The sequence below is a fragment of the Bombus terrestris genome, chromosome 7 (assembly GCF_910591885.1).
Source record: "Bombus terrestris chromosome 7, iyBomTerr1.2, whole genome shotgun sequence".
Taxonomy (NCBI): domain Eukaryota; kingdom Metazoa; phylum Arthropoda; class Insecta; order Hymenoptera; family Apidae; genus Bombus; species Bombus terrestris.
In genome coordinates, this window is record NC_063275.1 from 16,960,461 (window position 1) to 16,988,310 (window position 27,850).

At 39.2% G+C, this 27,850-nt stretch overlaps 2 protein-coding genes across 5 annotated transcripts; both read right to left on the minus strand.

Moving 5' to 3' along the window:
- Position 1: 1 nt before the first annotated feature.
- Positions 2-27,845, minus strand: LOC100648635 (serine/threonine-protein kinase N). Of its 4 annotated transcripts, none has more exons than XM_012310483.3 (18): positions 27,457-27,845; positions 23,644-23,769; positions 22,196-22,397; positions 13,769-13,872; positions 12,501-12,705; positions 11,364-11,518; positions 6,307-6,558; positions 6,085-6,235; positions 5,925-6,012; positions 5,455-5,810; positions 5,145-5,383; positions 4,192-4,359; positions 3,338-3,655; positions 3,115-3,266; positions 2,805-3,024; positions 2,623-2,730; positions 2,399-2,539; positions 2-2,317 (listed from the first exon to the last, which is right to left on the minus strand). In XM_012310483.3, the coding sequence occupies exons 1-18, from the start codon at positions 27,478-27,480 to the stop codon at positions 2,174-2,176; spliced, it is 3,153 nt and encodes a 1,050-aa protein (XP_012165873.1). In that variant the 5' UTR covers positions 27,481-27,845; the 3' UTR covers positions 2-2,173. The 4 variants fall into 4 exon arrangements, with proteins under 4 accessions (XP_012165873.1, XP_048263536.1, XP_048263535.1 ...); XM_048407579.1 differs by lacking the exons at positions 22,196-22,397; positions 23,644-23,769; positions 27,457-27,845 and adding exons at positions 15,029-15,121; positions 15,227-15,272; positions 15,381-15,398; XM_048407578.1 differs by lacking the exons at positions 22,196-22,397; positions 23,644-23,769; positions 27,457-27,845 and adding an exon at positions 15,029-15,189 and having other exon boundaries at positions 4,192-4,353.
- On the minus strand, positions 6,652-9,953 carry LOC105665934. The gene is made up of 2 exons (XM_012310480.3): positions 8,346-9,953; positions 6,652-8,283 (listed from the first exon to the last, which is right to left on the minus strand). Exons 1-2 carry the CDS (start codon positions 9,234-9,236, stop codon positions 6,943-6,945), a joined length of 2,232 nt encoding a protein of 743 aa, XP_012165870.1. The 5' UTR covers positions 9,237-9,953; the 3' UTR covers positions 6,652-6,942.
- Positions 27,846-27,850: the final 5 nt, after the last annotated feature.

Consider the following 27,850-nt stretch of genomic DNA (forward strand, 5'->3'; position numbering starts at 1 on the left):
ATTTGTGACCATTTACCTTTATTGAAATAGAAGTACTTATTATGGATTGTGAAGACGAATGTTCTCAAACATTCCAATGTCTGCATATTTTCTTGTCTATTATACAATAAAAGGATATAATATAGTGTTCAACGTCCGCGTATATTTTAACTAAAATTGTATTATAGTTACTGAATTAGATTTTAAGATCTACGTATGAGAATTGTATAAAAACAGGCACATTAGGAATAATGTGTTACATGAGCACCTTTGTATAAATAGGTTTTCATTTCTAATATACACAAGGTCTCGGTATAAAGTAGTTACCAAACAGTTATTAATTTATTAGTGCATTAAGGCAACTAGAATTCGAGCTGTACTCGAAACTATCACAAGTGATACGATTACTTTTTTGTTTCACAATTTTAAATACTGTTTTTGAGAGAATGATTAATGATTTCAAGCTTATATGACTAAGTTTATAATATAAGAAAATTTCAAATGAAACCATTTGACATTACTATCACAGTATCCCAATCAGTAAATATTATGATCAATCACTTATGTTATTCTTTTGCGAACATACTTCAGATGAAAATTGTTTCATAGAAGTGCAATTTAAGTCTACATAGATAACAGTAAATATTACATTAGGTTCCATTTAAAAAATTCTTTAACATAAAACTTGTATATCAACTGCTAAATGAACAAACTCGATGGATTGACAATATTGCTACAAGAGAAATTACTACTACAGGTGTGTGGTTCTTAATATTAATTAATGTATTATATGGAAGTAGTAAATTTACTGTTTTAAATAAGCTCATAAAATGGAACAAAAGAATTCTAAAAGGGCATCAAAATAATCTTAGTATAAAACACTTTCAATAGCTAACACATAATGTATACATTTGTGATGATTGTATAGGATACTCATAATTATCCACAAAATCAAATACATAGCAAAAAAAAAGAAAAGAAAAAGAAATATATGAAAACGAACTGAAAGGAAACAAACTACGGTGATGTTTAGATTAAAACGTAAAGATGATTACTAGCAGTGTACTAATATGAACTTGAGATGTTACTCTTGTGATATAGTGTTATACATCAAGCTAAACTATTGTACTTATAAATCTTATTCATTATTACTTTTCAATGTTTGGTTACATATTTACAAGGTATAGCACTAGAACACCACAAGTATTCTATCACATACTTAAAACATGAAGATATATAACTAGTTAAAACAATAAAATGGATAAGAGGATTATAGGAATCAGACCTGCAAAAATTTGTTCATTAAAAAAGAAAGGTTAACATAGGGACACTGTCAAGTTAAGTAAATAACTGGTCGTGTTAATAATTAGGTACACGTGACTGATATAATTAATGCGTCCAGTGTTAACTTGTGATTATGTTGATCAACATTGTCATACATAGTGCCATTTCTTCATTTAATTTCCTATCACATGAGCATGAGCAAATACAACTACGTTTTGATTTATTTTCTGCAACTTTATGAATTATAATATGTTTATACAGTGAATATCCTTTATTCTATAAGGACATTATTGTTGAGAACTTGAAAACTATATAAAAATGACTGTGCTAAGTGAAAGTTGTGAAATAATATTTTAAACAGATATCATTTCAAATATTTGGTCAATACTTCAAATCATGATTACGACATCTAGTGAATTTTAATTAAATGGTATAAATCTTTAAAAATTTAAATTCCAAACTGCTGTTTCTTATCAAAATATGAACATGCTACAAAATTACTTATACAAATTTATGTTTCTTTTCTGGTCATACAGTTGATTAAATCTGAATATTATATCCAGATATTTTAAATTATAATTATTCACTACGTTGCGTATTGGAGATGCAATCGTGATGAGTGTATAACTACGAGTTAAAAGTCTGACATTCATACATATTAATTAAAAACCTGAGATTCGTATGTTGAACATAATTTTTTAAATTCTATATGCCTGATTATATCGTGATACTAAAAGTAAAACATCTGTACAATTTAAACATACTCTGAAAATTAAACAAATACATATGAAATTAACAGTGTTATTAATTGCGATTTGATTGCCCTTAAAATGATGTTGAAAATACAATAGAATGCTAAATGATTTGCGTATCAAATTTAACAAAAAGACAATTAACATTGTTGTTATGGCTAGCACCAATCAGCCATATATGTAAAATCTTTAAATAGACTTTGTTCTAAATCACTAAGTGGTCTAGGATCTTTAGGTGGAGTTAATTGTGGCTTTTCTGATGTAAATTCTTCATCAAAATTACTGACATCTTCCACAGAATGCTGAAATACAAGTATAATTTTCATTTACCGACAAATATACTAATTGGAGTAAAAAAGAAATGAGAAAAGGTTAATACTTACAATTACTGGAACAAATGGTGGTTTTACGCGTCTTAAAAGTAAATCATCCCAAGCTATATGCCTGAAGAATGCTTGTTTTTTGACATCTTCAGCATCTCTTTCACTACTACCCAATCTTCGATCAGGATTTTTTCTTAGTAACTATAATTAAACATAAATAACGCAAATTATTTATGTTCTATTTATTATCTTACTAGAAAAAAATATATTTATATTGTTCTTACCCTTCGCATTATTGCAATTGCTTCTAACGAAAGAAATCGTGGATAACGAACTTCGTCGTTCACAATGGAGTCGAAAACTTCTTCTTCATCATCACCAGGGAATGGTGACTAAACAAGAAGATGTTAATTAGTAGTATAGTGATCATAATGCATAATAAAATAAAATTGGATAAAATGCTTACTTCACCAACGAGCATTTCAAATATTAATACACCAAGTCCCCACCAATCAACAGCTCGTGTATATGAAGTTTCAGTAAGAACCTCAGGAGCTAAGAATTCTGGAGTACCACAAAATGTTCCTGTTCTATCTCCATATCCCATTCCCTCCTTACACAAACCGAAATCCGCAATTTTTACATATCCTTCAGTATCCAACAGTAAATTATCTAATTTTAGGTCTCTGTAAATTTAGTAACATCATTAACGTCGCATATTTAATGTAAAATATCATAAATAATTTTATTTAATTTTTATTTATTTAAATATGTACCTATAAATAATTCGACTTTCATGCAAGTATTGCAACCCTAACACAACACACGCTGAATAAAATACAGCTCGTGCCTCTCCAAACACATCTGCGTGTATATGCATCATAAGATCTCCTCCAGCTGCATATTCCATTACAAAACACACATGTGCCTATAAGGAATCAAACATTAATTTTCCATATTCTCACTAAAACATTTATCGTAAACTAAAATAATATATACCTCAGTTTGAAAACAAGCAAATAAATTTACAAGGAAAGGATGGCGTGTGGCGTTGGCAACTTCAAATATTCTCTTCTCTGAAAGTAATGACTCTACTTCATCCCTTGCTATTATGTCTCCTTTTTTTAATGCTTTGATTGCGAAGTATTCTCCTGTATTTCTGTATTGCGATAGGATTACTTTTCCAAAATGACCACGGCCAAGAACTGATAGTAGTCTAAAGTTTTCTATAGTCATTCCAGTAAGTTGCGAGTGTCTTCTAGACTCGTAGGCACTGTCTCTATATTGAGCAGGCTTGTTCGGCATTTCATATACAACCTATAATCGTTAAAACATTTAAATCAAAGTACCGAAAGATAATGATTAAATTTATATTAATTACTTTCATATTAATTGATAGTATGTATATATATGTTAATCATAATTCCAATTAAAAATTTTTAGTCATAATACAATGCATATGTTGTTAGTATATTTTATAGGTAAGATAAATTTCACTTATTTAATAGTATTCTTGCTATTTTATCAAGAAAAAGCCCTAAAGCTGTTGAATAATCAAGTATTTACGACATTAGCAGTACGACATCTATAGTTGATATAAGACATATAAACATGTACAAATACGGTATTAAAAGCCTTGATATATGTAATACGTACATACAGACATGCAAAAAATTTGGGTACATGCTTTTGCTAAGAGAAATATTAAAATACCAAAAAATTAATTATATTTTATTAATTTAATAAAATGAATTACAAGAACTTAGAAGAACAATTTTATACTTTACGTGTTAGTACAGAAGCACAAAAATTAAAAATATATAAATAAAGCTGCGTGTATTGGAGGTATATACCTCATCTTCAGGAAACTCGACGACAGGTTGGGGCGAGGGTGTGCGTGGAGAGGGTGGTGCAATCAGCACAGGACGAGGCTCTGTTACAAGAGGCCTCAAATTTGCCCCCTGAGGACCCCCCTTTTCCTCGTTGTGCAGGAAATCAAACTCCCTTAATGCACTCTGTAACTACATTACTATCTGCTTAGCTCTAAAAGCTACTTTAAGTTGCAATATACTTTAAACTGTAACCTAGCAAAGTCTTACATAATTAATAATAAAATTGTAATGAACATTTTGAATCGAATAATTTACATACTGAGAAAACAAATAGATCCAATTATTGAAGGGAGTTTGCTGCAACTTTGTTGAAGGAATACTAAATATATTGCACAATGCATATTGCAGAGTACCTTTTTCACGTGGGTGCTAAACAACATTGTAAAAATTACTATGCATAAAAAGCTAAGAATTAAAAATACGATATAAGCCTAAGGTAAAAAACGAATAAACAATTTGTACACTTTAAACATGTAACAAGTTGTTGCCCATTATACATCGCGTTCTAAAATTTGCAAAATACCTATAAAAAAAAGGTATATTTATAGTATATTCGAAGCAGTATCTTGCACAGTTGAAAGTATATAAATGTATACTAACATGCCTTGATAAAGTACATTGATATAATACTATATACAAACGTTAGCAAGTATATCGACTCAACTGGAAATAATATATTGTATGCATGTGTTTTTTTACCCATAACCATAGTGTACCAAAACCCTAAACCTTTTAAGTAAAAGAAGATACTAGATAACTTCGAAATACTTCGTAATATGACGGACAACTACAATATCACTAAAAAAAAGTACAAAATATAGTGTACAACTATCTTCTATATAACACTTTGGTGAGTATAACGTCGTTGCAAAAAAAAGTAAAGAAAAAAATAACATAAATTTTGCAGGACCTACTTCTTGGTCTAATTTTGGTGGCGGTGGAGGTGCAGGCATTGAAGGTTTCTTCGTAACTGTAGGTGGTGGTGGAGGAGGGTGTTCTGGAGGACGTGGCAGTGTAGGACTACTACTTGAAGTTGATAGTCCTAAAGGTCTGGCTCCACCTAAGCCTCCCTTTTCAGGATCAGGCAATTCCCCAGGTGTTTCGGGTTTATCTTCTAACGAAGTATCAAAAACAAGTTGCAAAGGTTGAGGTCCTAAAAAATATAGATTCGTACAGCAATCATGTGTCAATTTGCTGTAAACGTAATGAAAAACATGTACCTACCAGATGGCGGACTTTCGGAGTTTCTTGTATTGTGTAATGAAGGAGCTGATCGTTTCAACAGCCTACCCCAGGTTGCAACGTTAATGTTCATTTGATTAGCTCTTGGGAAATTCTTCACCTGTTGCTTAAAGATCTTGCGTTGACGTTGTAATTTAGGTTTTCTCGAAATCATAGGATTCAAGAACTTAATTTCAGCAAAGAGAAGACCTTGCGGCTCCAATTGTAGAGCCATTCCGTGTCTCACATCATCGATGAACTCTTCTAAACGTAAAAATTTTATAGCACAAAGAGATCTCCAATCTTTCCAATAAATGCCTATTTCAAGTTCTCTCGACTTATCTAGTTCGATGGAAAACCTATGAAAACAATGTATTCATATAAACTAACACTTCCGACTTCTTTTTATCATAAAACGGAGTATAAGAATTTAGTATAGCTCTAACAGAAATATGTATACAATAAAAGAGTACCTTTGGTCCCAAGCTTGTTGGGAACACGGTCGCCAACTAGTTTGTGCTACTGTTTGATTATCCAGTTTAATAACTGCCATGATATCATCTACGATAAATACAAAAATGAACGAGATTCTGCTTTTCATAAGAATTTGTAATATTTGTAAAACAAACTTACTACTTGTTTCATCTTTAACACTGTACGATTTGCTTGAGCTGCGTCCTGTAACACCTTTAACGAAACTACGTAGATCTGGACTTGCTGGGTGCTCTCTTCTTGTGCGGCCAGGTACTTCTTCTGCCAGGTCTTGACACCCCATTAATCTTACCTAAAATTATAAATACATATTATTGAAGCAAGGGAATTTATACGAAGCTATCGCTACAAAATATCTTTTACCTCTAATTGTCCAGTAACAGCAGCACATCTTGAAACCGATGCAGGCACTGTAGCTTTACCCTCCAGAGGACCACGAAACGGTTGTAGCGAGGTGTAGGTTACAGGAACCGGGCTAGCGGATTGTACACTAGCTAATTCTCTCTTCAATTGAGCAGCAGTACCACTGTCAGGTGGTAATTCTTGTCTTCTAAGCTCAAGGGATAATCTCAATAGGTCCAACTTTCTACTCGATTCTGCCAGACTTGCTTGAGCCTAAATTAATTCAGGAGAAAATATAAGAAAGAAAAATTCGGTCTTGAACAAGTACTCACAGAGGTAGGGATAAATGAGTTATGTAACGAAGTGTAATTACTAATATAATCAACGTTTATTAACAGCATTAAATAATTGCGTGTATCTGTTAGTTTACATAAATGCTTTATATTCAGCAGAATGTTTTAGCAGATGGTAACAATCATAAATAGAAAAAAAAATATGATATTTTATTCAATAAATATAACTTAACACACGCGTTATATGTTACAAAACACAACCTTACAATATTTTCAATACAGTTTCACCAAGAAACAGAAAATACTATTAATAATGATACAATTTTAAAAAACTTTTAAAAACGCGTTAATGAAATATTAAGTCTCAGGATTTATCATTTTTCGGGATCGGGCGAAATATCCTCTTTTCATTCTGTAAACGATATCCCGTTTGACGTTCGAATTCGCTTACAGAACAAGCTCGTGAATTCAGTTCCTCGAAATATCTTCGACAATGTTCACAGGAACAGGAGGGGTTCTTGGAAGGTCCTATGTGATGACCTGGCTTTCGAAACGCGTTGACTACCGCGCCGAATATCGAGGCCTTCAAAATATGGTCAGTTCTTTCGCCCTGAGGCGTCATAAAGGGAGAAGTAACTCGCGAAGGTACTTTCGATGGAAGAGGTGAAGGGCTTTTGGAACCGAACGAACCGATTTGGTTACGAAAAGTGTACGGGTGGGGAATACTGTCGCTACGGGTCGTGGAATCAGAATGATCCTGCTGTAAATTTTTTTGCTTCAGAAGCTCTTGTTCCGTTATACTAGCACTTCTGTCCGTACATTCAGTGATAGGTTTACTTGCTCGTCGCATGGTCGGAACTTTTTTAAACATTCTTTGATTATCCTCGCTAGATACAAAACTCCATCCAACTGTACCACTTTCATCAGATTCCTCGCCACTGTCGCCCGACGACCATCCTATCTCGTGTTTCTTTAAATATTCTTTCATCTTTCGATTCTGTAATAAATATTTGCGCTCAACTTCTGGTGAACGCCATTGTTTCCCTTCACTTTCCTTCTTAGCCCATATTTCTTCCATTCTTCGTATTCTTTCGCGATCCGAACTGCTCGCATACTCAAAGCTATCACAAGGGGTCAAGTCTACTTCGTTATTTATCAAAGACTCTATGTCGGACAGAGTATCTTTAGACGAAGTAGCAATAGTCGAATCATAATCAAATGGAATGCCCGCGTTAGAGGACGCAGCTGACCAGGGCGCTGAATCGAGATCTTTAAGAGCGCTGTAAGAACTGAATTGAGAAGGATAAAGCGAGCTGAGGACGTCATCACTGTCATAGCCCTTTGAACTAGCTATGGAGGGCATCCTCATTGGCGCGTGTTTAAAGCTATCGCATCGTCGTTCTGTAGCACGTTTCAAAAAGGCCTTGTCATCTTGAAATCCTCTGGGCAGAATGTTACTTGCTACTTGCGTATGGGTGACCTTCACATCCGGATTCTCGAATACGGTCATAGGAGTATCGCATTCATTCTCAGATGTCGTATCAGTGTTCTCATCATCGTCAGAGCCGGTGCAGTACACATCGATGTGCACGGTTCGTGATTTTCGTTTCGCGCTGTCATCTCTCGTTGAGGAATCGGATCTTTCCGAGTCCGCTGAAGGACCGACGCTCGTGGTCTCGGATACTGTTGGCGATTGACTCTCTTGCTAAAATCAGATACACATGATACGAACCTGTTCATCTTTCAGGACAAGAAGATACAACTTACCTTCTTCTTCTTCTGCTCGTCCAACGGATGGAGACCAGTAGCCGCTTTCTTTCTTACTTTGCTTTTGCTGACGATCGTTGACGAAGATTCGTAGGATTCTATATCCGTCGTTTGCGAAGAAGCGTCTTTACTGACTGTGGTTAATTTGGTCGTAACTTTTTCCTGCACACTACTGCACAAATGCGTATCATGTACGCTGGAAACGGTTCCCTCGGAACACTCTTCGCAAACTTCCGGTAACGTACTGAACTGCTGACGCGAAAACACATGTTGATGCGTCGAGGGATGACGCCAAGAATTGTCGTACGAATGCCTGATGGTTTCGCTGCTTGCTATTTTGCTGAAACTCTGTTCCTTCGAACTGCCTGCAGCATCCACGGCGGATAGTACGATGCTGCATGTGCTCTTGCATCGACGATTGTATTGTTGAGAAGAACTGTTGGAAGGACGACGAGAAGGCAGACTCGAGTATGATTGAGGTGAAAATTGCCCGCTGTTATAGCCTGAGTCCGAGACATTCACACTCCGCCCTCTAGATGACATAGAATCGTCATTCCCTGACGAACCTGATCTTGGAATCGTGAAGTAATTTGGCTTTGGAGGCGGCGTCGAAGTAAACACAATGTTTCCTCGTTGGAACCCAAACGAGCTGGAGGATAGGGATGGACCAGAAGTCGTGACGATTGGAGTTGTCGGTAATGAAGATGATTGACTGGTATTCCATCGATATATCATGCGAACACCACTCGAATCCGTGACAGTTGAAGACATGCTTACTGGTACCTGACTGGATTCCGAAGTGACCGGTGTACCATGGCGAATCGTGACTTCTGCACGCACCAACCACGGCGGTGGTTGCGTGTTATTCGAGTTACCTTGACGCCCGTACATGTTGTAGCTTTTTTTTTCAGCCTTCTCCACGCTGTTATCCACCGCAAAACATCATCGCCCCGAGCGTTTAATCGGTTTCGCTGCGAAAACGCATTCGCGCAACCGTTTCTCTCCTCCCTTGCGAAGAGAATCCGACGTTCTTTCGCTAGCACCGTTCCGTTGCACATCGATTCGAACGATCGATCGCATTCGCGAAAGATGGAAGCACCGCGCTGCTATTTGTTTCCTTTCTCGATGTCGTTTATTTTCCACTAGATTTCAACAAGCTCAATCGTTTAACGACTCGTTCCACAGCAAGCAAATTTGTTATGCAATTTTTTGTAAAAATTGATTAAACAATTTCAAAGCAAACGAAAGTATTTTCAGAGCGTATTTCACAAATCAGTGCATATATTACATAGTTCTTCGTGAAAGACGGTAATTCTGCGATATTGCGTCTCCGTGATCTATTTTCAGAAACAGTGTTACTGTATTCAAGTGATTTCGGAATCTCTTGTATCGTTTCAATATTACGTATCGAAATTGTAAAATAATCTCTTGTTCGAGGAGCGCTCTTGCATCGTAGCAGCACACTTTTCACGAAATAGGAAGCTTTCTTTTCATCCTCGTTAAAAAAAGATTTACGCAGCGTTATGACCGCGTTATCGTGTTAACGCGTTGTTTTACTTGAGTTTACGTTTATCGCTGCTCACAAATGATTTTCAAATATCGAGTGTAATTGTCATCGTTTTCTCGTTTCTTGTAAGGTGACAAACCATACGTTAGAGCAGCGACGCAAGGTATAATTAGCACAATATAAATTTGGAGCAACGTACAGTCGGACCAAATATACCTGGAACCAGATGATACTTTTAATAAGGCACCGTTTGCCGATTAGTCGTTTCTACTGACAGATACGTCATGCATATCGAATATCAATTTTCTTAGAATAAAAAAAAATTACTAATACTATCCAGTTAGCCAGTCTGAATAAATGCACGGTTTCCTTTGTCTTAATCTTATTTGACTCTTCGAACGACGAAATCGACTCGATCGAAGTAGCCCTCTATATGAGCTTTGGGTCGAGTATTCTCGCCTCCACAAATGTATAATTATTCAACGTGCAACATCCTCTATTTCTGTCAGTCGGTTTCCGTCGTGGAATTCAGTGTGCTTCACAGAAAATCTCGACGTTCTAGAAACCAACGGAAGGGATATCGTACTGAATGACTAGGAACTCGTTTTTTGAGCTTTTTAAACTTCGATTGCTTCTTGCATCCACAGGCATATCTCTAGACAACGGCGACGATATCTCGCGGAACAGACACGTCTGTCTTCTTGGAGTGTAGCAAATTGGGTGCAGAAGAGTGCGACGTCCAACGGGAGTATAACTTTGGGCGGAATCGTGTCAGTCTTGAGATTCAGGTCATAGTTCGGTACGATGGCGGTGTGAATTACCCACGAGTTATATGCCCAGGAATGTCCAAGCAAAGGGCACAGACATTTGTTGAACAGTCAGTTCGCGATTGATTGGCGCACATGTCGTTGGTTTATCGCGTTGCTTACGACTGGGTTGTGCCAGCTCCCCTCGAAAGGTGGTAACTAAGCGCGACCCGAAAAGGCGTCATAGAAGACGACGGGGTAGCGGGGATTAGGCAGTGCTATTTCGAGACCGGTGCGTATACGCTACTGCTGTTCGAACTCGACGTAGTCGTCTACGTCGAACGCTTTCGTGCAACTTGGATACACAGAAAATCGTTAATCTACTTGGCGAGTTTGATTGTCGGGTCTCTCGTTTCGATTTACGTCGACCACGGGATACAATAGTGCTTACGTTAAAACGACGATATAATTTTCGAGATCAAACCTTTTGGAGTCTCGTCTCTGTGGTCCTCGACTACGAATGAGATTTTATAGATAGAAAGCGATGCTAATGAATATTCTTCGCGTAAAAGGCGTGCATGTTAGCTGTTCAATGATACGATGACTTATAAAGGACAGCATGTCTGTTAAATAGAATATAATATCAATAGCTCCCTTTTGACAGCGTATCTCCGTTCTGTCTTACAAAAGCTTTTCATTATCGAATGTCAGTCCCTACGTGACATGTCATATCATTTCATATATTGAACAGGAAATGATACATACCTCCGTTAAGGCCTTCTTATCAGCGACTTTGGCACTTTGTAAAAGACGTATCACGTTCTTAGCCCCTTCTACAACCGCAGCTTCGATCCGTAAACGATGTCGTAGTTCCTCCACCCTTTCCTCCAGCGCGAGCTCCAAGCTAGGCTCGTACCTATCTGTAATTAGAATGTTCGATATTATCGTCCACGCTACCAATATACCTTTCATCGAAATATCTGATCGAACGATAATAATTAAAATTCTTACACGATTCGAATGGCGTGTTCATTCGAACATACATTTCCCTAGCGGAGAATAGATATTGAGAGCTTACAGAGATACGCGAATGGATAGCTTGTTATAACACGACTGTATTGGCTTGATATCTAAAGGCAAAGTAAAATTGCTTTTGCGTCACGCGAGACTGCCTGCTGATGTCCTCTTCGAATGGTTGATTCTTTTTCACTGCTCGAATTTACTGGATGAATCGAACGAGACGAACGATAACGATGGATTTTTTTCACATCAAAGAGATAAAGGTTACGTAGCCACATAGTGTGTACATCTTGCAATTTTAATACATATGTACATATACGTATGATCGAATAAAATATTAAATATAAACGTCAAGCAGCTTCCATTTACAACGATGCTTTGCGGTAACAATGATCGTACATGACCAGAGGCGTACTGAGAAATACAATGATGCACAAGTCCAATATAGTCCATGGGTTTTATGCTGTTCATTATCAAGTTGGTAACTATAAAAGAGGAAGCATTAATGAAAAATTATTAATGCATGAAGTTACACGATTCAGGATGGTTTCGAGTTTGGTAAACGAAAATTCCCTTTCAATCGTGAGGGAGCAACCATCTTTTTTATGAACATCCGTTGCTACTTCCACTAAATTACTACTATATTTCATGGGTGGTCTGGCCTATATTTTAGCAGTTACTATGATCAAACCACGTAATGCGCGTAATATTTCGGCATGAGTCATAATAGCGTATCCCGAATAACTATATGATATAATGAACGCTAATTGACAATAATTACACGTCCTTGAAGTGACTAATTTCTTATCTGCACCGGTTAAGACTCTTAACCTTAAGCAGTTCGAGCACTCGATAGAAGAGACAGCATGCTCAATTTTGTACCTTTATTGCTAGTTGTCTCGCCATTTGGTGGTGGAGCATCGCGTGCATGCTGTTGCTGACGAGCTTGCCGCACTTTCATTATTCGCATGCGTAGGAACTCGATTTTGGCGCGAGAATCGTCAAGCATTTGTTGAGCCTCCTGTAGCAGCTTTTTATCTCTACCACTTGTCAAGCTCTGAATCATGTTTTCCGCCCCTTGCTTCACCTGAAATATGAGCAGAAAAACAGGATCACTATGAAGTTCGAAAAATATCTGATTTCTGGATATAATTTACACAATTTATAAGTAATAAAAATAACTATGTCTGATAACGTTACATTTATAAAGCGGCAGTGATTCACCTTTTTAAAGAAAAATTTCGGCATTTTTGCTGCTCTCTCGGCGAGATCTGATAAGCAACTACGCGTTTCCTAAACATTGTAAGTATTCACCAGCTCGATATTTAAACCTATTATACTTTGAAATGGATCGCGTCATATGACGTAGGGATACGATTTCGCTTCTACATATATCGCCGCAGACATTGAAAATTTGTTGACATCTCTAAGCTGGCGAAAAGCCAGGATCAATGACGTACATTTTTTCAGTTTCTCCAAGAAATTATCCACAATGTTCTCATCTTTTTTTTTCTTTTTTATCTTTCAATTTTAATCCGTAAGTAGAAATTAAAATAGCAGGATCTAACGATTTCTTGAAAAGCGATAACAGTGCTTCCGTTCATTTGATCCCGAGTTCATTTGATCAGATTGATGTTACGAGTGCAAATAAGATTACAAAGAAAGTTCAAAGCTTGCTAACGTTGATTAATGAAAATCTCCCATATGATGAAACGAGAAGCTATCTTTAGTGAAGAAAAAATGCCGACGATTCACTGCTGACTCACAGAATGAGAACGGGCTAGAAATGTCTCGCCTGTAATCATTCGTAGGCTGATTACGATAGGAACAGTGCGACTATTACTATGCACATTATTAAGATACACTAAACAGATATCAACCAGTAGTGCAGCATATACATAAACATTACCATGATGTCATAATTAGGTTAATATTTGTACCTTTTTTAATTGATATCTATAATTTAAAAAAATATCTAGGACTATAAAATTGGTTATACTAATTTAGACTAATATTCAATTTTAATTACAAAATTAAAATTAATATTCATCTAATCGATTGAGTTATGGTCTCAGCTATTTTTTTTCGTAACTCGTAAGATAATGATACTTTTAATATTTTTGTTTTTCTTTTTTTTTCACGATGCCTACCTTGAGTTCGATATTGAGCTGCTTCTCCAAGGACAAAAGACGAAGATCCGTGAATAGACCCTCCTGACTCGGCGACGACGGCCCCATTGGTGACAGAGGCGTGTCTGAAACGAAAATAGGCGTTGAAAATAAAAAGCCGCTTCTTTATCCACTCTAAGACGTTTCGATTATAGGAAAAGTAAATTTTTCAATTAATTTTCTTCAGGAAACTCTAATACCCTCCATGATTTACAATCCCATTCCATGGTATTCAAGACAATTAAACGTTAAAAATATAATAAATCACTAAGAACGATATCCTATTAAAACACGATTTAGCGTGGGCGTCGGTTCGCACCAGTACATCTCGTTACATCTATGCAAGCGCCTCGAGTGTCCAATAGTGAAATCGCAAGGTACTCGAATCCCACTTCCTGTAACCCACTAGAGATATCTCCGAGGCTAGCTAAGGACTCCCACGTATTTAACGCTGTCTCAAGCACAATGCGAGCGTAGAAAAAGTGTTAATCTTCTTTGTTTCGCGTATACAAACGAGCACACACCGTTGCTTGTCAATTTCCCATCGCCAGTTTTCACTGGCACTGAAACCTGCAACGTCAGTCGACGTTGTAAACGTTTGACGACCATAAAGCGAAAATCCTTGCGGTAATCGCCTCGGTTCTCATCGAAATCGTAAAATTAATAGCTGCTCGCGATCGGCCATATTACAGCCTCTCCAAGCAAAGAGAAACACGAATACAAAAAGAACACGTAATTGACGTATGATTTACGTAGATCGTTGGAATATGTAGTAAAAATCTGCATGAAAATTTGCGTAATGCTTTATACACAAACATGATCTTCGATGGTAAAATCCTAACATCTATACCTACTAGCAAGATTTAACGTTTATCCTTTATGACGCGATTCAACTAGCATAAATCAAGGTCGTGCGCTGTGAAATCACAGACTATCCGATTTGCATAAAAAGCAATTGATATTGCCATTAAAATATAGGTACGTAGGCTATTAAGACACGTGACTAAGAAAATTTGTCGTCGATATCGTTATAATTTTGTATCGAGCTTTGTAGAGAGTTATTATATATTTCATCGGATTCAAAGAAACTCCTACGAGCATTCATTGCACAAGTCGCGATCGTAAAAGTAGATCGCGGCAAGGTAAGGGCGGAAACATTCTGAAAAACGAGTGTCAGAATTATAAGCGGAGTTTCCGTGCAGACCGGAACTTCAAACAATTACAGTAATCAATTCCACTTACGTAATTGTATCGCCAGCATTTGCGAAACGTACGAGAATCTCGTTTTAATATAGGTACCGGACACGCCTTGATACTCATATTTCTTTGCAATTTCTGTTCGAATCATAGTGAGGTGACGCGATATATACAGCCATGTTTCCATGGCATACAATATACAGTTTCCTGTGTTCGAAGTATTCGACAACGACACGTCGATACCTCGTTTACATGTCCGTCGAATTCGTGGCCTGCGTGGCCCTGAGTGCTAGTATGTGTGTGCACGATATTCAAAGGATTACCACAGACGCACGAAACTACGCGAAATTTCTTTCGAGCTCGCCGAACCGTGAAGGCCCCACGGGAGAGGATTTACCATCGATATTAAGCGGGAGTACGAGTGCAGATTTAGCCAGCCGCACGGAAAACAACGGTAACGACGTGAAGAAACGTGCTCACTGCCGACAAAGAGACACGTAAACGCACACACGACGCTTATGTATAGGGACAACCGCACTTGCACTCGTCGGTGCACACGTTTAGCTTGACATGTCCGAATAAGGCGAACAACGGAACGAAACAGAGAGAAAGAGAGGAAAATAAGGAGAATATCGACCATGGGAATGCATACGAGAGTAGTGTCGGTTCGACTCGACCGATTTCATCGTGCGACTCGTTCCCCGAGAAACAAGAAAGGGGATAGCGGAAGGAAGAGGTACTCGCAAAAGGGTTGTCCGACTGGTGGAATATATACGAGGGTATCGGCGTTGTAATCAATTCGATTCGAGTAAAGATCCTTAGAATAGGAATACGGAAAGGACAAAAAATGAAGGGAAGAGCGCAGAAACGAAATTCACGTTCCAAACGCGGTGAATTTCGATATCGTACGCATATTGTTGCTAAAATATACGTGGTAGGTTTCCCGAGAAACAACACAAGGAAAAGGGAGCAACAATTAAAAAAGGAGAATAACATAACACAAAGAAGGTGAATGACACAAGGGAGGATGTCGAAAACGGGGGGAAAAAAGAGTAATTCGTAATAGAAGGTGGAAGGCGAAACAGTGGAAGAGAGGTCTTAGGACAATGCCGCATCGGAGAGTACGCGAAACCATGTCATTAGCGCAGTACCAGAACACGTGCCCCATTATACTCCGTTTTCGCAAGCAAGGGGATATGACAAAGACTTTCGTTGTTTCCAGACTACAAAACTCCATATGGTTTGCGCTGTTCCACCCTTTTCGATCTTCCCGTTCGAAACAATGAATGGAATTATTAACGCGCTCGTACCACGCTTAACTTTCAAAAACGAAGCAATTGAGATGAGCTGCATTTTTTTTCTTATTTTTAGCGACCGAGAAGTTGCTATCTTTTTCACCGGTTTGACGAGATAGGGTGCAATGCACGCAACCCTTCGGGACGATAGGAGAAAGACACCAGTGTATTACCGCGTCTCTTCGTATGTGCATAATTTGCTTGCATGCATCATCTCGTCAGGGACAAAAGCATCGCGTGAAACTTGCTAACTCAACGCCGAGCCATCTCACAAGAATTATATTTTCCTTTCTCGTCTCGAGTCGACACAGTCCTCTCATGAGTTAGGTATCGTAACTACGAACGTTCTTACGTGGAACACGTCGCATTGCACAAGACGCGTTACTTGCCCATAGGGAGGAATCATATAAAGGCGCATTAAAAAGCAACGAGAAAAGATACGTTGTAATTAGAGAGAAATCGTATGGGATACCGTGAAAAAGGCGCGCTAGATGCGAAATTAAAAATTGTAATCGTTCGACGCTCTAACGATAGACTAGAACATGATTTCCTCTTTGTATGCTCGAGCACTCGACTGACTCTCCGTGCGTCGCCCATTCATGATTTCGCCTGCAACGTGCGTACCGGTGCTGCTCTTTCCACGTATTCACGCGATTCACACAGACGCGCGTTCATAAAGCGTAACCTGGGGGCCAGACACTTCCTACGGCATATATTAATACACATATACGTAAATAGTAATTGTGTTCCGCTGTATCGTAAAAGGGGATGGAGTGTGGTCTGCAACATCCTTATTACGGGACTGATTAAAATAATTAGCGTGACTAGAAGTTAAGCGTGAACTTGCCGACCGGTGTAAAGAACACACACGATCAAGAGGTACACGGTGTTGGTATCCTGTCGCGTAACCATCACTTACGTCAACCAGTCAAGTGTCTTGCGATAGAATATGTTATTAATTGGCTTAAACGTTGCTCAACCATTGTGCGCTGGCACAGTCGATGGGAAGAAATTCTTAGACCTGGGAATGAGCGAGTGGTCTAAAGATGGAAAAAGAAAAGGCTAAATTTTCGTCTCTTCAAAAGTAAATGACCAGAAGAATAAATTTGTCACGGGATTACGACCAGAACGAGAAGACAGCACTTTGAAATAAAGACAAGATCTTTCCGTGAACCTACCCAGGATAACAGCCAGCGTTTAACTATAGCGTAGCATTTAACTTATTAGTATAGGGGCTACCGTTTGCGTCGAACGAGAAAATTACGCGCAACCGGTTTCCTGAAAAGTATTCCGTTTAAAAACCTTCCCCGTGACCACGGTTGCGAGCCTACTAAAATCCTATACAAGCCGTCAATTAGCTGATATAAATCGCAACGCTTATTTGCGACTGCGAGTGATCGACGAGTTTACGATCGCAGAAAAGCGGTAGTGCTATACCGTTCGCCTCGATCTTGTAAATTATTACGTGCGTACCGTTCCGGAGAACCGAGGAAAGGGTCGTAAAACGGTTTCAACGAAGGTTTTTGATAAGCTTGATGGAACAACGGACCATATCAATCAAATCTATGACACATTTTCTCTCATTCACTGTCCGTAGGCGTCATACGTAGCCTATAAACGCACAGGAACGATTCATTCGTATATATCGGCCGATAGCTGTCAATACATATCGACGTGTTACGAGACTTTTGTAGTTCATGACTCATGAAACCTTATCGATGCTTGATTTTTATTCTACCACGCAGTGACAACACGGACATACCGAGAATGCATGAACATTTAAATCATAGGTATCGCAAGAGAATAGAATGTCAGATAAAAAGATAGTTACGTTAAATAAACTCTTCTTCTGATTATTTTTATGTACAATTTGCATATTTAACGGGCCATTATTTAATAGGTTTTAATAGGTTATTGGTTCCTTTATTTTGAAAAAATTACGTAACTTCCTGTAACGGTGATGAGACGCGAGACAAAAATAGGATGATGTGTTACGCCGATAAACGCAAACGTTGAGGCTCGAACGCACATAAAACTGACTTTGTATGCAATAAAGTTCGCGCTGGTTGGGGTTTACAGGCCACCCGGTGAAAGGATAACAGAGTAGCTCTATGGTACAAATTTTTCACGAGCATCTACAAAGTTCCCGACAGAAAAATTTCCTAACCGGATCGATGAATCACAAACGGCCACATCATCGAGATCATCCGGGATTCGGAACATTCGGTGTGTACACGGGGCAACGTGATTTGCGTTATAGAACGCGGGAATTATGTAATGCGTTCCGTTTATTTAGAAGTGGTACGCGTAACCGACTAAATGTCGCGCGAGAACGATAACAGTCTACTTGAGAAAGAGGCGTGCAGTTACAACAATAAAACGACAACCTTTTACACGCCATAACTTTACATACCGATACCAATATATCTCGACTACGATCGGAAACAATGATCCGACGAGTGAAATCTGCAAACTCGACTCAAGAATCGTGCACCAATTACTTCTCACGCTACAAATTGCGCTCCCATACATTTATATCGCGTAAAACAGGCCTTGATCTGCCATTTCGGTCCGTACGACCGTAGCAACTGCTGAAACGATCGATCGAAAAATTGCATTTGTCCTCGAGTACGAAGGCAAGCCGTGCATGATGCAGCGCACAGGAAGAAAGGAAACCGCTAAATTGACCGTCATTTTGATAAATACACGTTGAACAACAAAATGATCGTAATTTTCGAGGAGGAGGAGATGGAGGATGATCGACGCAGTCGAGTACAATTCATGCGTGTCGCGATATCTCTATTATCCATTACATTGCCCGTTGTTTCTAAGGTTGTTCGATTGCCAAGTGTCGCGTAATTTTGCGTCGACTGCTTGTCGAGAGTCTCAGGAGGAAGCAGGTAGTCCCTAAAAGGGGACAAGGGAGTAGAGAGAGGGCCCGAGGGCCTTCTTGATATACGACAGCGTGGAATGCGAAAGCGTGGGTTCGCTTCGGTTCGGCTGAAACGCGATCTCGATCCACATCGAAGCAGGCGAGGGCCGCGGGCTAAATACACGCGCGAGCGCGCAACGGTACTCCGTGCGAGCGATCGCTCGACCGATCGCTTCTCGTAATACGTTGTTCAATGTATCACGTGTACACGCATGCAGACGTGTATGTATGGGTATCGCATAAGAGCGTTTTCACTGTCTCCCGCGAGGAGAACGCGCGCGTTACACGCACGTAGCCAGAACTCGAAGAACTGGAAAGTGAACGAGAGAGCCCTGTTGCTCGTTACGTTGCTTCCCTCGCGGCGTCCAATCGCCGGAGGAAAGGAGGGAATATGTACTTTCTCCTCAATCCGTGGCATAGTCTCATCCGCGATATCTTATTCTAAGCTTACATGCTCTCGTTGTTATTGGCAATGGAAACAATACAAGGCGACAATACAAAAAAGACGAGTGGGAATAATGCCTTCGAGAGATACGTGGTTGAAGTATTTCAAGAAATATCATGAATATTGTTTATAACGTAGTTTATGCATCGATGGTTAATGCAGAATGACGGTAATGGTCTGTTTCTAGCCGTCAATATGACATAATATGAAAAATAAATCTGGGCAATGCGTACGTACATGACATACTTTTTTTGTAATATTGTCATACGACTGTTCGATCTTTATAGTTACGAGATGGTTATTGTAAGGAATATCCAATAACATATAAACCTTTAGGAGTCGTCTCATATGTGTGAACAAAAAATTGACACTGCCAAGTTCCTGCATCATAGTCGTATTCTCTTCAAGCTTAGATTTCTTTGAAATATCGATACTTTATAAGAAGAAAACTTTTATATATCATAATTAACGCCACCCTGGAATATCAAACACAGAGTATAAAATACGAATAATGCGATGAAGTAGCCGTATAATTGGCAGCGCGATAAAGGCCGTTTTAAGGGCAATCTTAGGGATCGAAACCAGTTATTTCTCTAGGTAACGATACGATACGAAGCCTAGCGGTGGTTGCAGTTGCATTGTTAGGACCGTTCTGAATGGCATAACCCGTCGCAGAGAGAACTGAATGAGGTGGCCCGAAGGCAGGTTGCTAGTCCCCAGAATGTATGATGACTGACTTAACTGGAGTGGATAGAGCGTCTGGGTCCACGGTATAAATAGATGCTACCACTTACCGTCAATTCAAAGAGAACAGAAGACTCGAGCTGCTCGCTAGTCGCGAGCGAGTACGAAGCCTCGGGCGCGTCACGAAACGGCATCGATAGCTAAGTGCCACCCAGTGGCGTAACTAGTCTTTCAAGGTCGGGGAATCGAAAGAAGTACCAATTTCGAGAAGACGATACCAATACTGTCCTCCCTAAAGTTAATTCTCTACAGGTTAAAGAGTGAAATACTGGTTACGTAACATTCTAGAGTTCACTTGTTTTCGATCGGGAGTAAAAATAGAAGTTTCATTTAAATCGGCTTGTTAAATCTCAGAACTATTTAGATATAACTCGGCAAATAGAAGAGCGCTTTTTTTTATTATGAAGATATCGAATCAAATGTTTCAATAAAACGGCAAAAAGATTTACATTGCGCTATAATGTGTATCTATGTTACGATAAGATTCCTAAGAAATGGATCATGATAATAGATAAAGAGATATATAAAAAAAAAAATAGATAAATAGATATACAAAACGGTAAGCATGAAATCCAACGCTACGCCCGTGACTATTCAGGATACCATGACCCCTGATTACGAGCATCGGAGTTAATCGTTCTTAATTTATGTCCAGCCACTACACAGCTAGTACATCGGAGTATTCTAAACGAGGGAAATGACCAGCCACACTAACTGGAAATGCCAGCAGAGTACCGTTTCCGGAATAACGTATCGTTGCGACTGCAAACGCGTATGCGTCCCGTGTAGCGATCGAACCGTTAAGAGCAATCTCTCAAAAAGTCCCAGACGGTAATCCAAAGTCCACTGCGAATGACTCATAGCGTAAACAAGCAAATCACGCGTGAAGCAAGCAAATTGGATTTTATTCGCGGCAGAGATATATGTATTTCTTACTATTGAAAACCAAGTTTGTCTGGGGAGATTAAAAATGGCCAAGAAGCCATTGAGAAACGGTTGAACCATGAGCAATTTTTCAACAAGAATTTATCGAAGCGTCGATCACTGAATCGTGGATGCAATGATTGCTTAGCAAAATGATCATGGCTCCAGAGAGCTGGATATGGTCAATTTACTAGGTCCGATGCCGTAATAAAACAGCAACTCGTACGCACGGTTGAGCTTTATAAACCGAAGACGTCGTCTCGACGCCTCGTTAGCGGGTGGAGTTATTAAGTGGCTGCTCGTTAACGATACAGAAAGAGCAGTCGTTAGCATGGCAGGAAAGAACATATAGGAACACTTGCCATTAGTCCGATATATTGATAAGTTATCCGTAAGTAAACAGAAACGTTAATTGATATCTTGAAAAGGAGCCGTGATCGTTCTCGAGTCTATTTTATGAGAGAATATAAAAATAAAAACGAAAGCAAATCGTTAGCGTGCTTTAACTCGACTACTTTAGACAATAGTTGCGCAATTATAATGGGATCGCTTATCGAGAGCTCTCTTTTTTTACGATTTTCTCGCGAATCATAACCGTACGATAACGCGCCACGTTGAATCTCAATTTCACACGGTTGCTCCGAAAAATCCTTGAACTCGTTTATGGTATCGATGGGCTAAACGTATTCACGCGCACGAACCGCCAGGCTGAAGCAGTAATTGATCGGCACGAAGTCTAACACGCGGCATTACATAAAACCCGTTTAGGCTCGCATGAGTCTGCCTTATCCTCTCGGTCAATGCCATGCAGCGTTAAGGCGAATACAAAGATGGTATCTGCCGGTTGGCCGTGCGACTTCTCTTTGCCTTACCTTGACCGTTCGAGTGATTTTGCTGGGGCGACTGTGGCTGACCCTGCGTCAATATAATTTGACTCTCCAGTTGCTGAAGCTCAGCCTGAAGTTCATTCAGCTTACTATTCGACTTTTTCACGATCGTCGCCACGTCGGAGAGCGCTTTACGATCGGTTGCCACTTCCCTCAGCTTCTCGGCGCCGGCCTTTATCTTCAGCTCCTGCAACCAAACCAGCGTACGTAAACGTTCCTTGTCGTTTTATGGCGAACCTTTTGTGTTACACGGCTACGTCGGGAATAAACGTATCCGCCGCATGTCGTTCTAGGGTACCCGAACCACACAGGAGACGGAATTTCGCTCGACGGAATTCGTTCTGACACGATTGTTATTATCGATCTATCAATCGTCAGAGCGCGTCCACTCGTTCGAGACCACTCCTCTCCCGAGGCAAATGAGACGTAAAATTATACCCGATCTGCATGCCACGGAGCTATCCTTCCATTCTATTACCTCCTATTATATTCGCTATAACTTTTCCCCGGCAAGCACACCTGACAGAAGCTATATCTTCTAATCACGACTGACCCGTGAACACTATTTGCGAGCGGCATTTAATGAAACTATTACCTGCTCGCCAGAACGCGAGTCTGTTCCGCGAAATGTTTTACTTACTTCGTCTAACATGATTTATGACTGCTTGTGTACGCTACAAAGGTACATTCTTTACCTCCGTGGAGAAGACGTTACGTAAATAAACATAATTACAATTGCATCGATATCAACGTATGCTGATATTTTTATAAAAGTGAAGTTGATTAAAAAGTATTCTCAGATTCAGATTTCTTTAATTCCCATCTTTATTGTACTCCAAGTCCAAATAAATAAATTTCCTACTAATATTGAATTGGCAAGTACGCTTAAATATCCTTGCAGTATTCCAGATCACGCGTGATAAACGCAGCAAACAAGCCGATGACACCTTCGATCGTGACAAAGTATCGAAACGACTCATTATTTATTTACGATCGGCCAGTCGAAAAGGTAGCAATGGTTTAGTGCTCGCGGTGCCGTAATTTCTTATCTCATTTCAGGCCCGCGAAAGAGAGGAAGAAAGTTCCTTTTTTTCTCCCTCCTGGAAATAACCATAAATTCTGGCCTGGATCCATTAGTCACGTGGATCGTACCGGTTTTCAACGGGCGTGCCACGGATCGACGATAGCCTGACACATATGGGATTTCTCTGTTCCTCCCTGCGAAGGAACGGAAAAGGAGAGATGCAACGATGCAGAGAGGATGCACGTTATAGAGCGAAGAGAGGAACAACAGAGGAAAGGATATTCTTCTGCCGTGCGAGGGATCGGTGCTCGTGCGAGTCGCGCTACCGTGTATATTGCAGTGTACGGCGAAAAAGAGAGCTTCGGGGAAGAGACGTAGTGCCGAGAAGGATAAGCGAAACTCGACATACCTTGCGTATTTCTCGGCGTATGTGCTCCCGGAGCTCGTCAAGACGAGCCGGCAAGGGCACCTGGTCACTGCTAGCCACTCCATACTTGCTCGACAGTTCGTACACCGGGTGCCTGATGTAATCACCCTGAAACAGATTCCAAATTCGATTACTCGAACAGTGTGCTTTTTCTCTTTCTTTGTCTTTCACAATACTATCGCAAGCATTAAAAATAAGTATGAGTATTGAAAAACGAAAGAAAAAAACGATAAATTATTATAATTAACCGTTCTCCAAAGCAAATTTATCGATGTATAGCATGTGAAGATATACACCGTCGATAGTAGGTGTGTGATATTTAAAAAAGGAACGTTTAATGTCGCTACTTTTTATGTGGTGCATTAAAGCACGAATTATCGTATAGTTTCACGAGGATAAATTTTCCTTTCGGGTTCATAATGCGCTGTTAGCAAAGTACTCATTTGTGTTCAACATCGTCCTACGTTCGTTTCTATTTCCACGTCGCTTAATCCTGTCAGTGAGATTTACATTTTTCTGGAAACATCGAAGAACGATGGGTGGGCTTGTGAATTTGCAAAGAAAAACGGTGTGGAATATAATACACCTTTACCGCGGCCGGAAATTGTCTGGCGCGTTGCGGCGGATGTGCACACCGGTGTCTAAGTGTCTACTCGTTCGACCACGGTTATAAACTCGTACTGAAGCGCGGGAAATATTGATCTTAAAATAAGTATCGGTTCCCGGTATCAGTATCCTATGCCTGTTAACGAGCGACTAATTAATGGCCGTATCTATATTTAAATTATTCGGCTTGCGATTGACCCTGATAGTGATGCTTGATCAATTTAGTGGCGTCATCGACTATCTCGGCTCCGTGTATATCTATATATATCCACGAGTTAATTATTGATACAACTATTGGAAAATCTAGAAGCGATTGTACGTATCGTTGTTTTTATTATTAATGATATTAATAATAATATTATTAATATCAATGTCATTTACACAATGCAGGGGCAAAATTTATTTTAAACAAATATTGATATTGCATCATGTTCAATTCATGTACGATGAAATCGACTGATTTATCAGTGGGGCACGTGTCAGACATTTAAATATCTGACCTGCGTAAGTGTATCGTATGAAGATGCTACAGACATTAAAACATGTTACCGTGCATGGTACAACACAGCTCCAACGTTGCTTGGGTTTACTCGACTTTATTTGCGATAAACGCCGGTACGTTTTCTGCTTCTTTCCCTCATCGCGCAAAGAAATGAACGACATTGTTCAACTTTCCTATCGAATCTTATAAATAACACCACAAAATTTCTCCTCGACTGTTTTTACAAGTAGATATATTTTACAAATATATAGTAGTTCACTGAAAACTGTATCCGATTTTCATTAACATTGAACTCACGTCCACAGAGATCGTACACTATTAACTTTCTCCTACTCATCAAGGACTCGATGCGTAGTGCGAGTAAATTGAAATGCATAAATATGCTTTAACGCGACCAATCTCTAACATGCAACAGTGACGAAACGAATTTTGACAAAATCTAGGCTGTGCCCTTGGACCACCTGTTGCGACAAACTACGATTCTACGGAGATTATCTTTGAGTCAAACTTCACGAATTATCTTTTTACTAGAATATTATCACTTTTTAAATTCTCATAGGTCTACAACTAGTGACGCGTACGATTGTCTATAGAACAACCAGGTGGTACTTTACGTGACCGATCGGGCTGTTTCTATAGACTGACTGAAGACTTTGCCGATACTTTATCTCTTATCATCTGCATTACGATAACAGCGATTCTAAATGGCGAATGTGTTCCGACTCCATTAAGTTAACGTTTACTTCAGTAGAAACCTAATTACTCATCTAATGATTGTGTGTATATTATATTTTAGGTATTTGTTGTGTAAGCTATATGGTCAGGTATAATTATAATCATAAAATTAGAGTGACAAATACTCTTGTACTGCAAACAATATGAGTCAGAAATATCCTATTCTTGTAGTCGTTCGTTCGCGAGGCTGACATACCTATAGGTTGCTTAAGTTCGGAACTTTGGCGACAGCGGATTCCAGAAATAGTGTATGCTTGTGCATTCCGCTTGAAAACCATGCATGATTACTAATAAGGATAAACTTGATCATGGTCTGATTCCGTCTAAAATTGATTTGAGCAATTGAGATGTTACACGAGTTTTATCTACGCTACTATGAATATCATTTTAAATTCCACTCGGTACCGATTACTATCTTCTTCGGCAATGCTGGGGATGAAGCAAAATGCTTGAAACAAAATTATTGTCGATAGAGATAATGTCTGAAAGCTTTTCCATCATAACATACGAAATTTTGTAACTCCAGAATTAGACATGATCTTGGTTTTTAGAGTGGGTAATAAAATGACGAGTGAAGCGAAATTGAGTCGTACGGTGGGTGGAACGATTTAAAGAAGCAACGAACCCCCAAGTAATCGTGTGCACCTCGACTATATGTGAGTTTGACACACTGACGCATGAGCTATTTTCATGCATTCCGTAATATGTGTGCCATGCATAATAATCCCGAGAGGTCAATAGTCGTCCAGAGCATTAGTATAACAAGGACAGAAAAATCAGCCAGCAATCAAAATATTTACTTCATCAATATCGACCTGATATAGGATAGATCTAAATACTAAAGTGGTGTTTATGTAGCATGTCCGAAGAATGAAAATCATTTTTAATTGTCTGATTGTACATAAGACTAGACGAGGAATAAATAATGCCATTAATGAAAAATGTCATCCTTCAAAAATTCTAATTATAGCCATTTTTGCTGTTATGATTAATCGTTATAAGAAAATAGAACTCAAGATGAGTGTACCTCTGCGCGGTAGCTAACCAATATGTACTATCTTATTTTTGGGTTACGCACAACGCAAAGCATCTGTTAGCAAATTGCGAAAGTATCGTATATCTAGCGAAATTGGACGAATCGACACATATGATAATAATCTTGGTTATATTAGTGCGATTTGAAATGCGAATTAAATAAAGTGAAATGAATTTTTTTGTATTCCATTATCGTGTGATGGTAACATGTCAAAATTCCTTGCGAAAACATGATAAAACATTACACCTCCCTGAATATTTGATGTACGATAAAGGGAGACTCGTAATTCAAACAATGTGAATCCTTTGTTGAAGAGAAGTTCGAATTCCAAGCGAAAGTTGAAAAGACGAACCGGTAATCATAGGTGCAGTCATTTGATCGTGACGATGCGTTACGCCGTTAAGCCATCACTGTTTCCGCTACAATGGAGTTGCCATACGATCACGTTCCTGTCAGAATGATTCTTAGCCGTTAGTCGACTATGCTTTGACAAACGTGTCTCGAACTGTATACCTATGTTGGTAATGTCAGAAAATACCACTTGCCGACAGGAACAGGTGCTTCCAGGAACTGTATGGAAAGTTTTTGGAATTATCCTAAATGAATTAAATCCATATCAAGTGTCTATAAATCGTCACGACTCGTTTAACGTAAACCAGGCTGAAGGCGTTTATAATCATAATCCACGAAGAAATCAGTGATAATCATCGTCTTTGAAAAACATTCCTCGAACATAGAGACAAGTGCGAGCGCGTTGTCGGCGTATGATCGTAAGAAGAAGAAAGAAATATGTAATATGCAAAGTGGCTGAATTACGCCCAAAGCGATCTTTTATTATGGCGGCTGGAATCATCGGTCGGGTAGCGACCAATGCGCACCAGTTCGTAAAGAGAGCGTGGATGGACCTGCAACTCACCTGATAATAGCTTGATTCCGCCATCTTGGACACTATACTCCACTCACTCACTCACTGCTTTCTATCCGTCCTTTGTGCATGGAACGACGAAGTCCATTGTGTTTACACGAGTAATGTACGCTGCACCACCGAGCTGGTTGGAAGTGTCTGCATTTCATATATTACCACGCACGTTCGATTTTATTCACGAGATGTTCTCAATATAAATCTTTTAATAGGAAGCGACAAGAAGTTACTACCACAGAGAAGTATGAATGAAAGACGCGCGGCTCGCGAACAAAATGCAGACACGAGCGCATTCCACCGCACCAAACTGAAGACTGACGGAAAGTGCCGGGCCAATCGTGGCCCAAAGGCGCGCGCACTGTACTGCCACCGCTATCGCTAAAGGTGT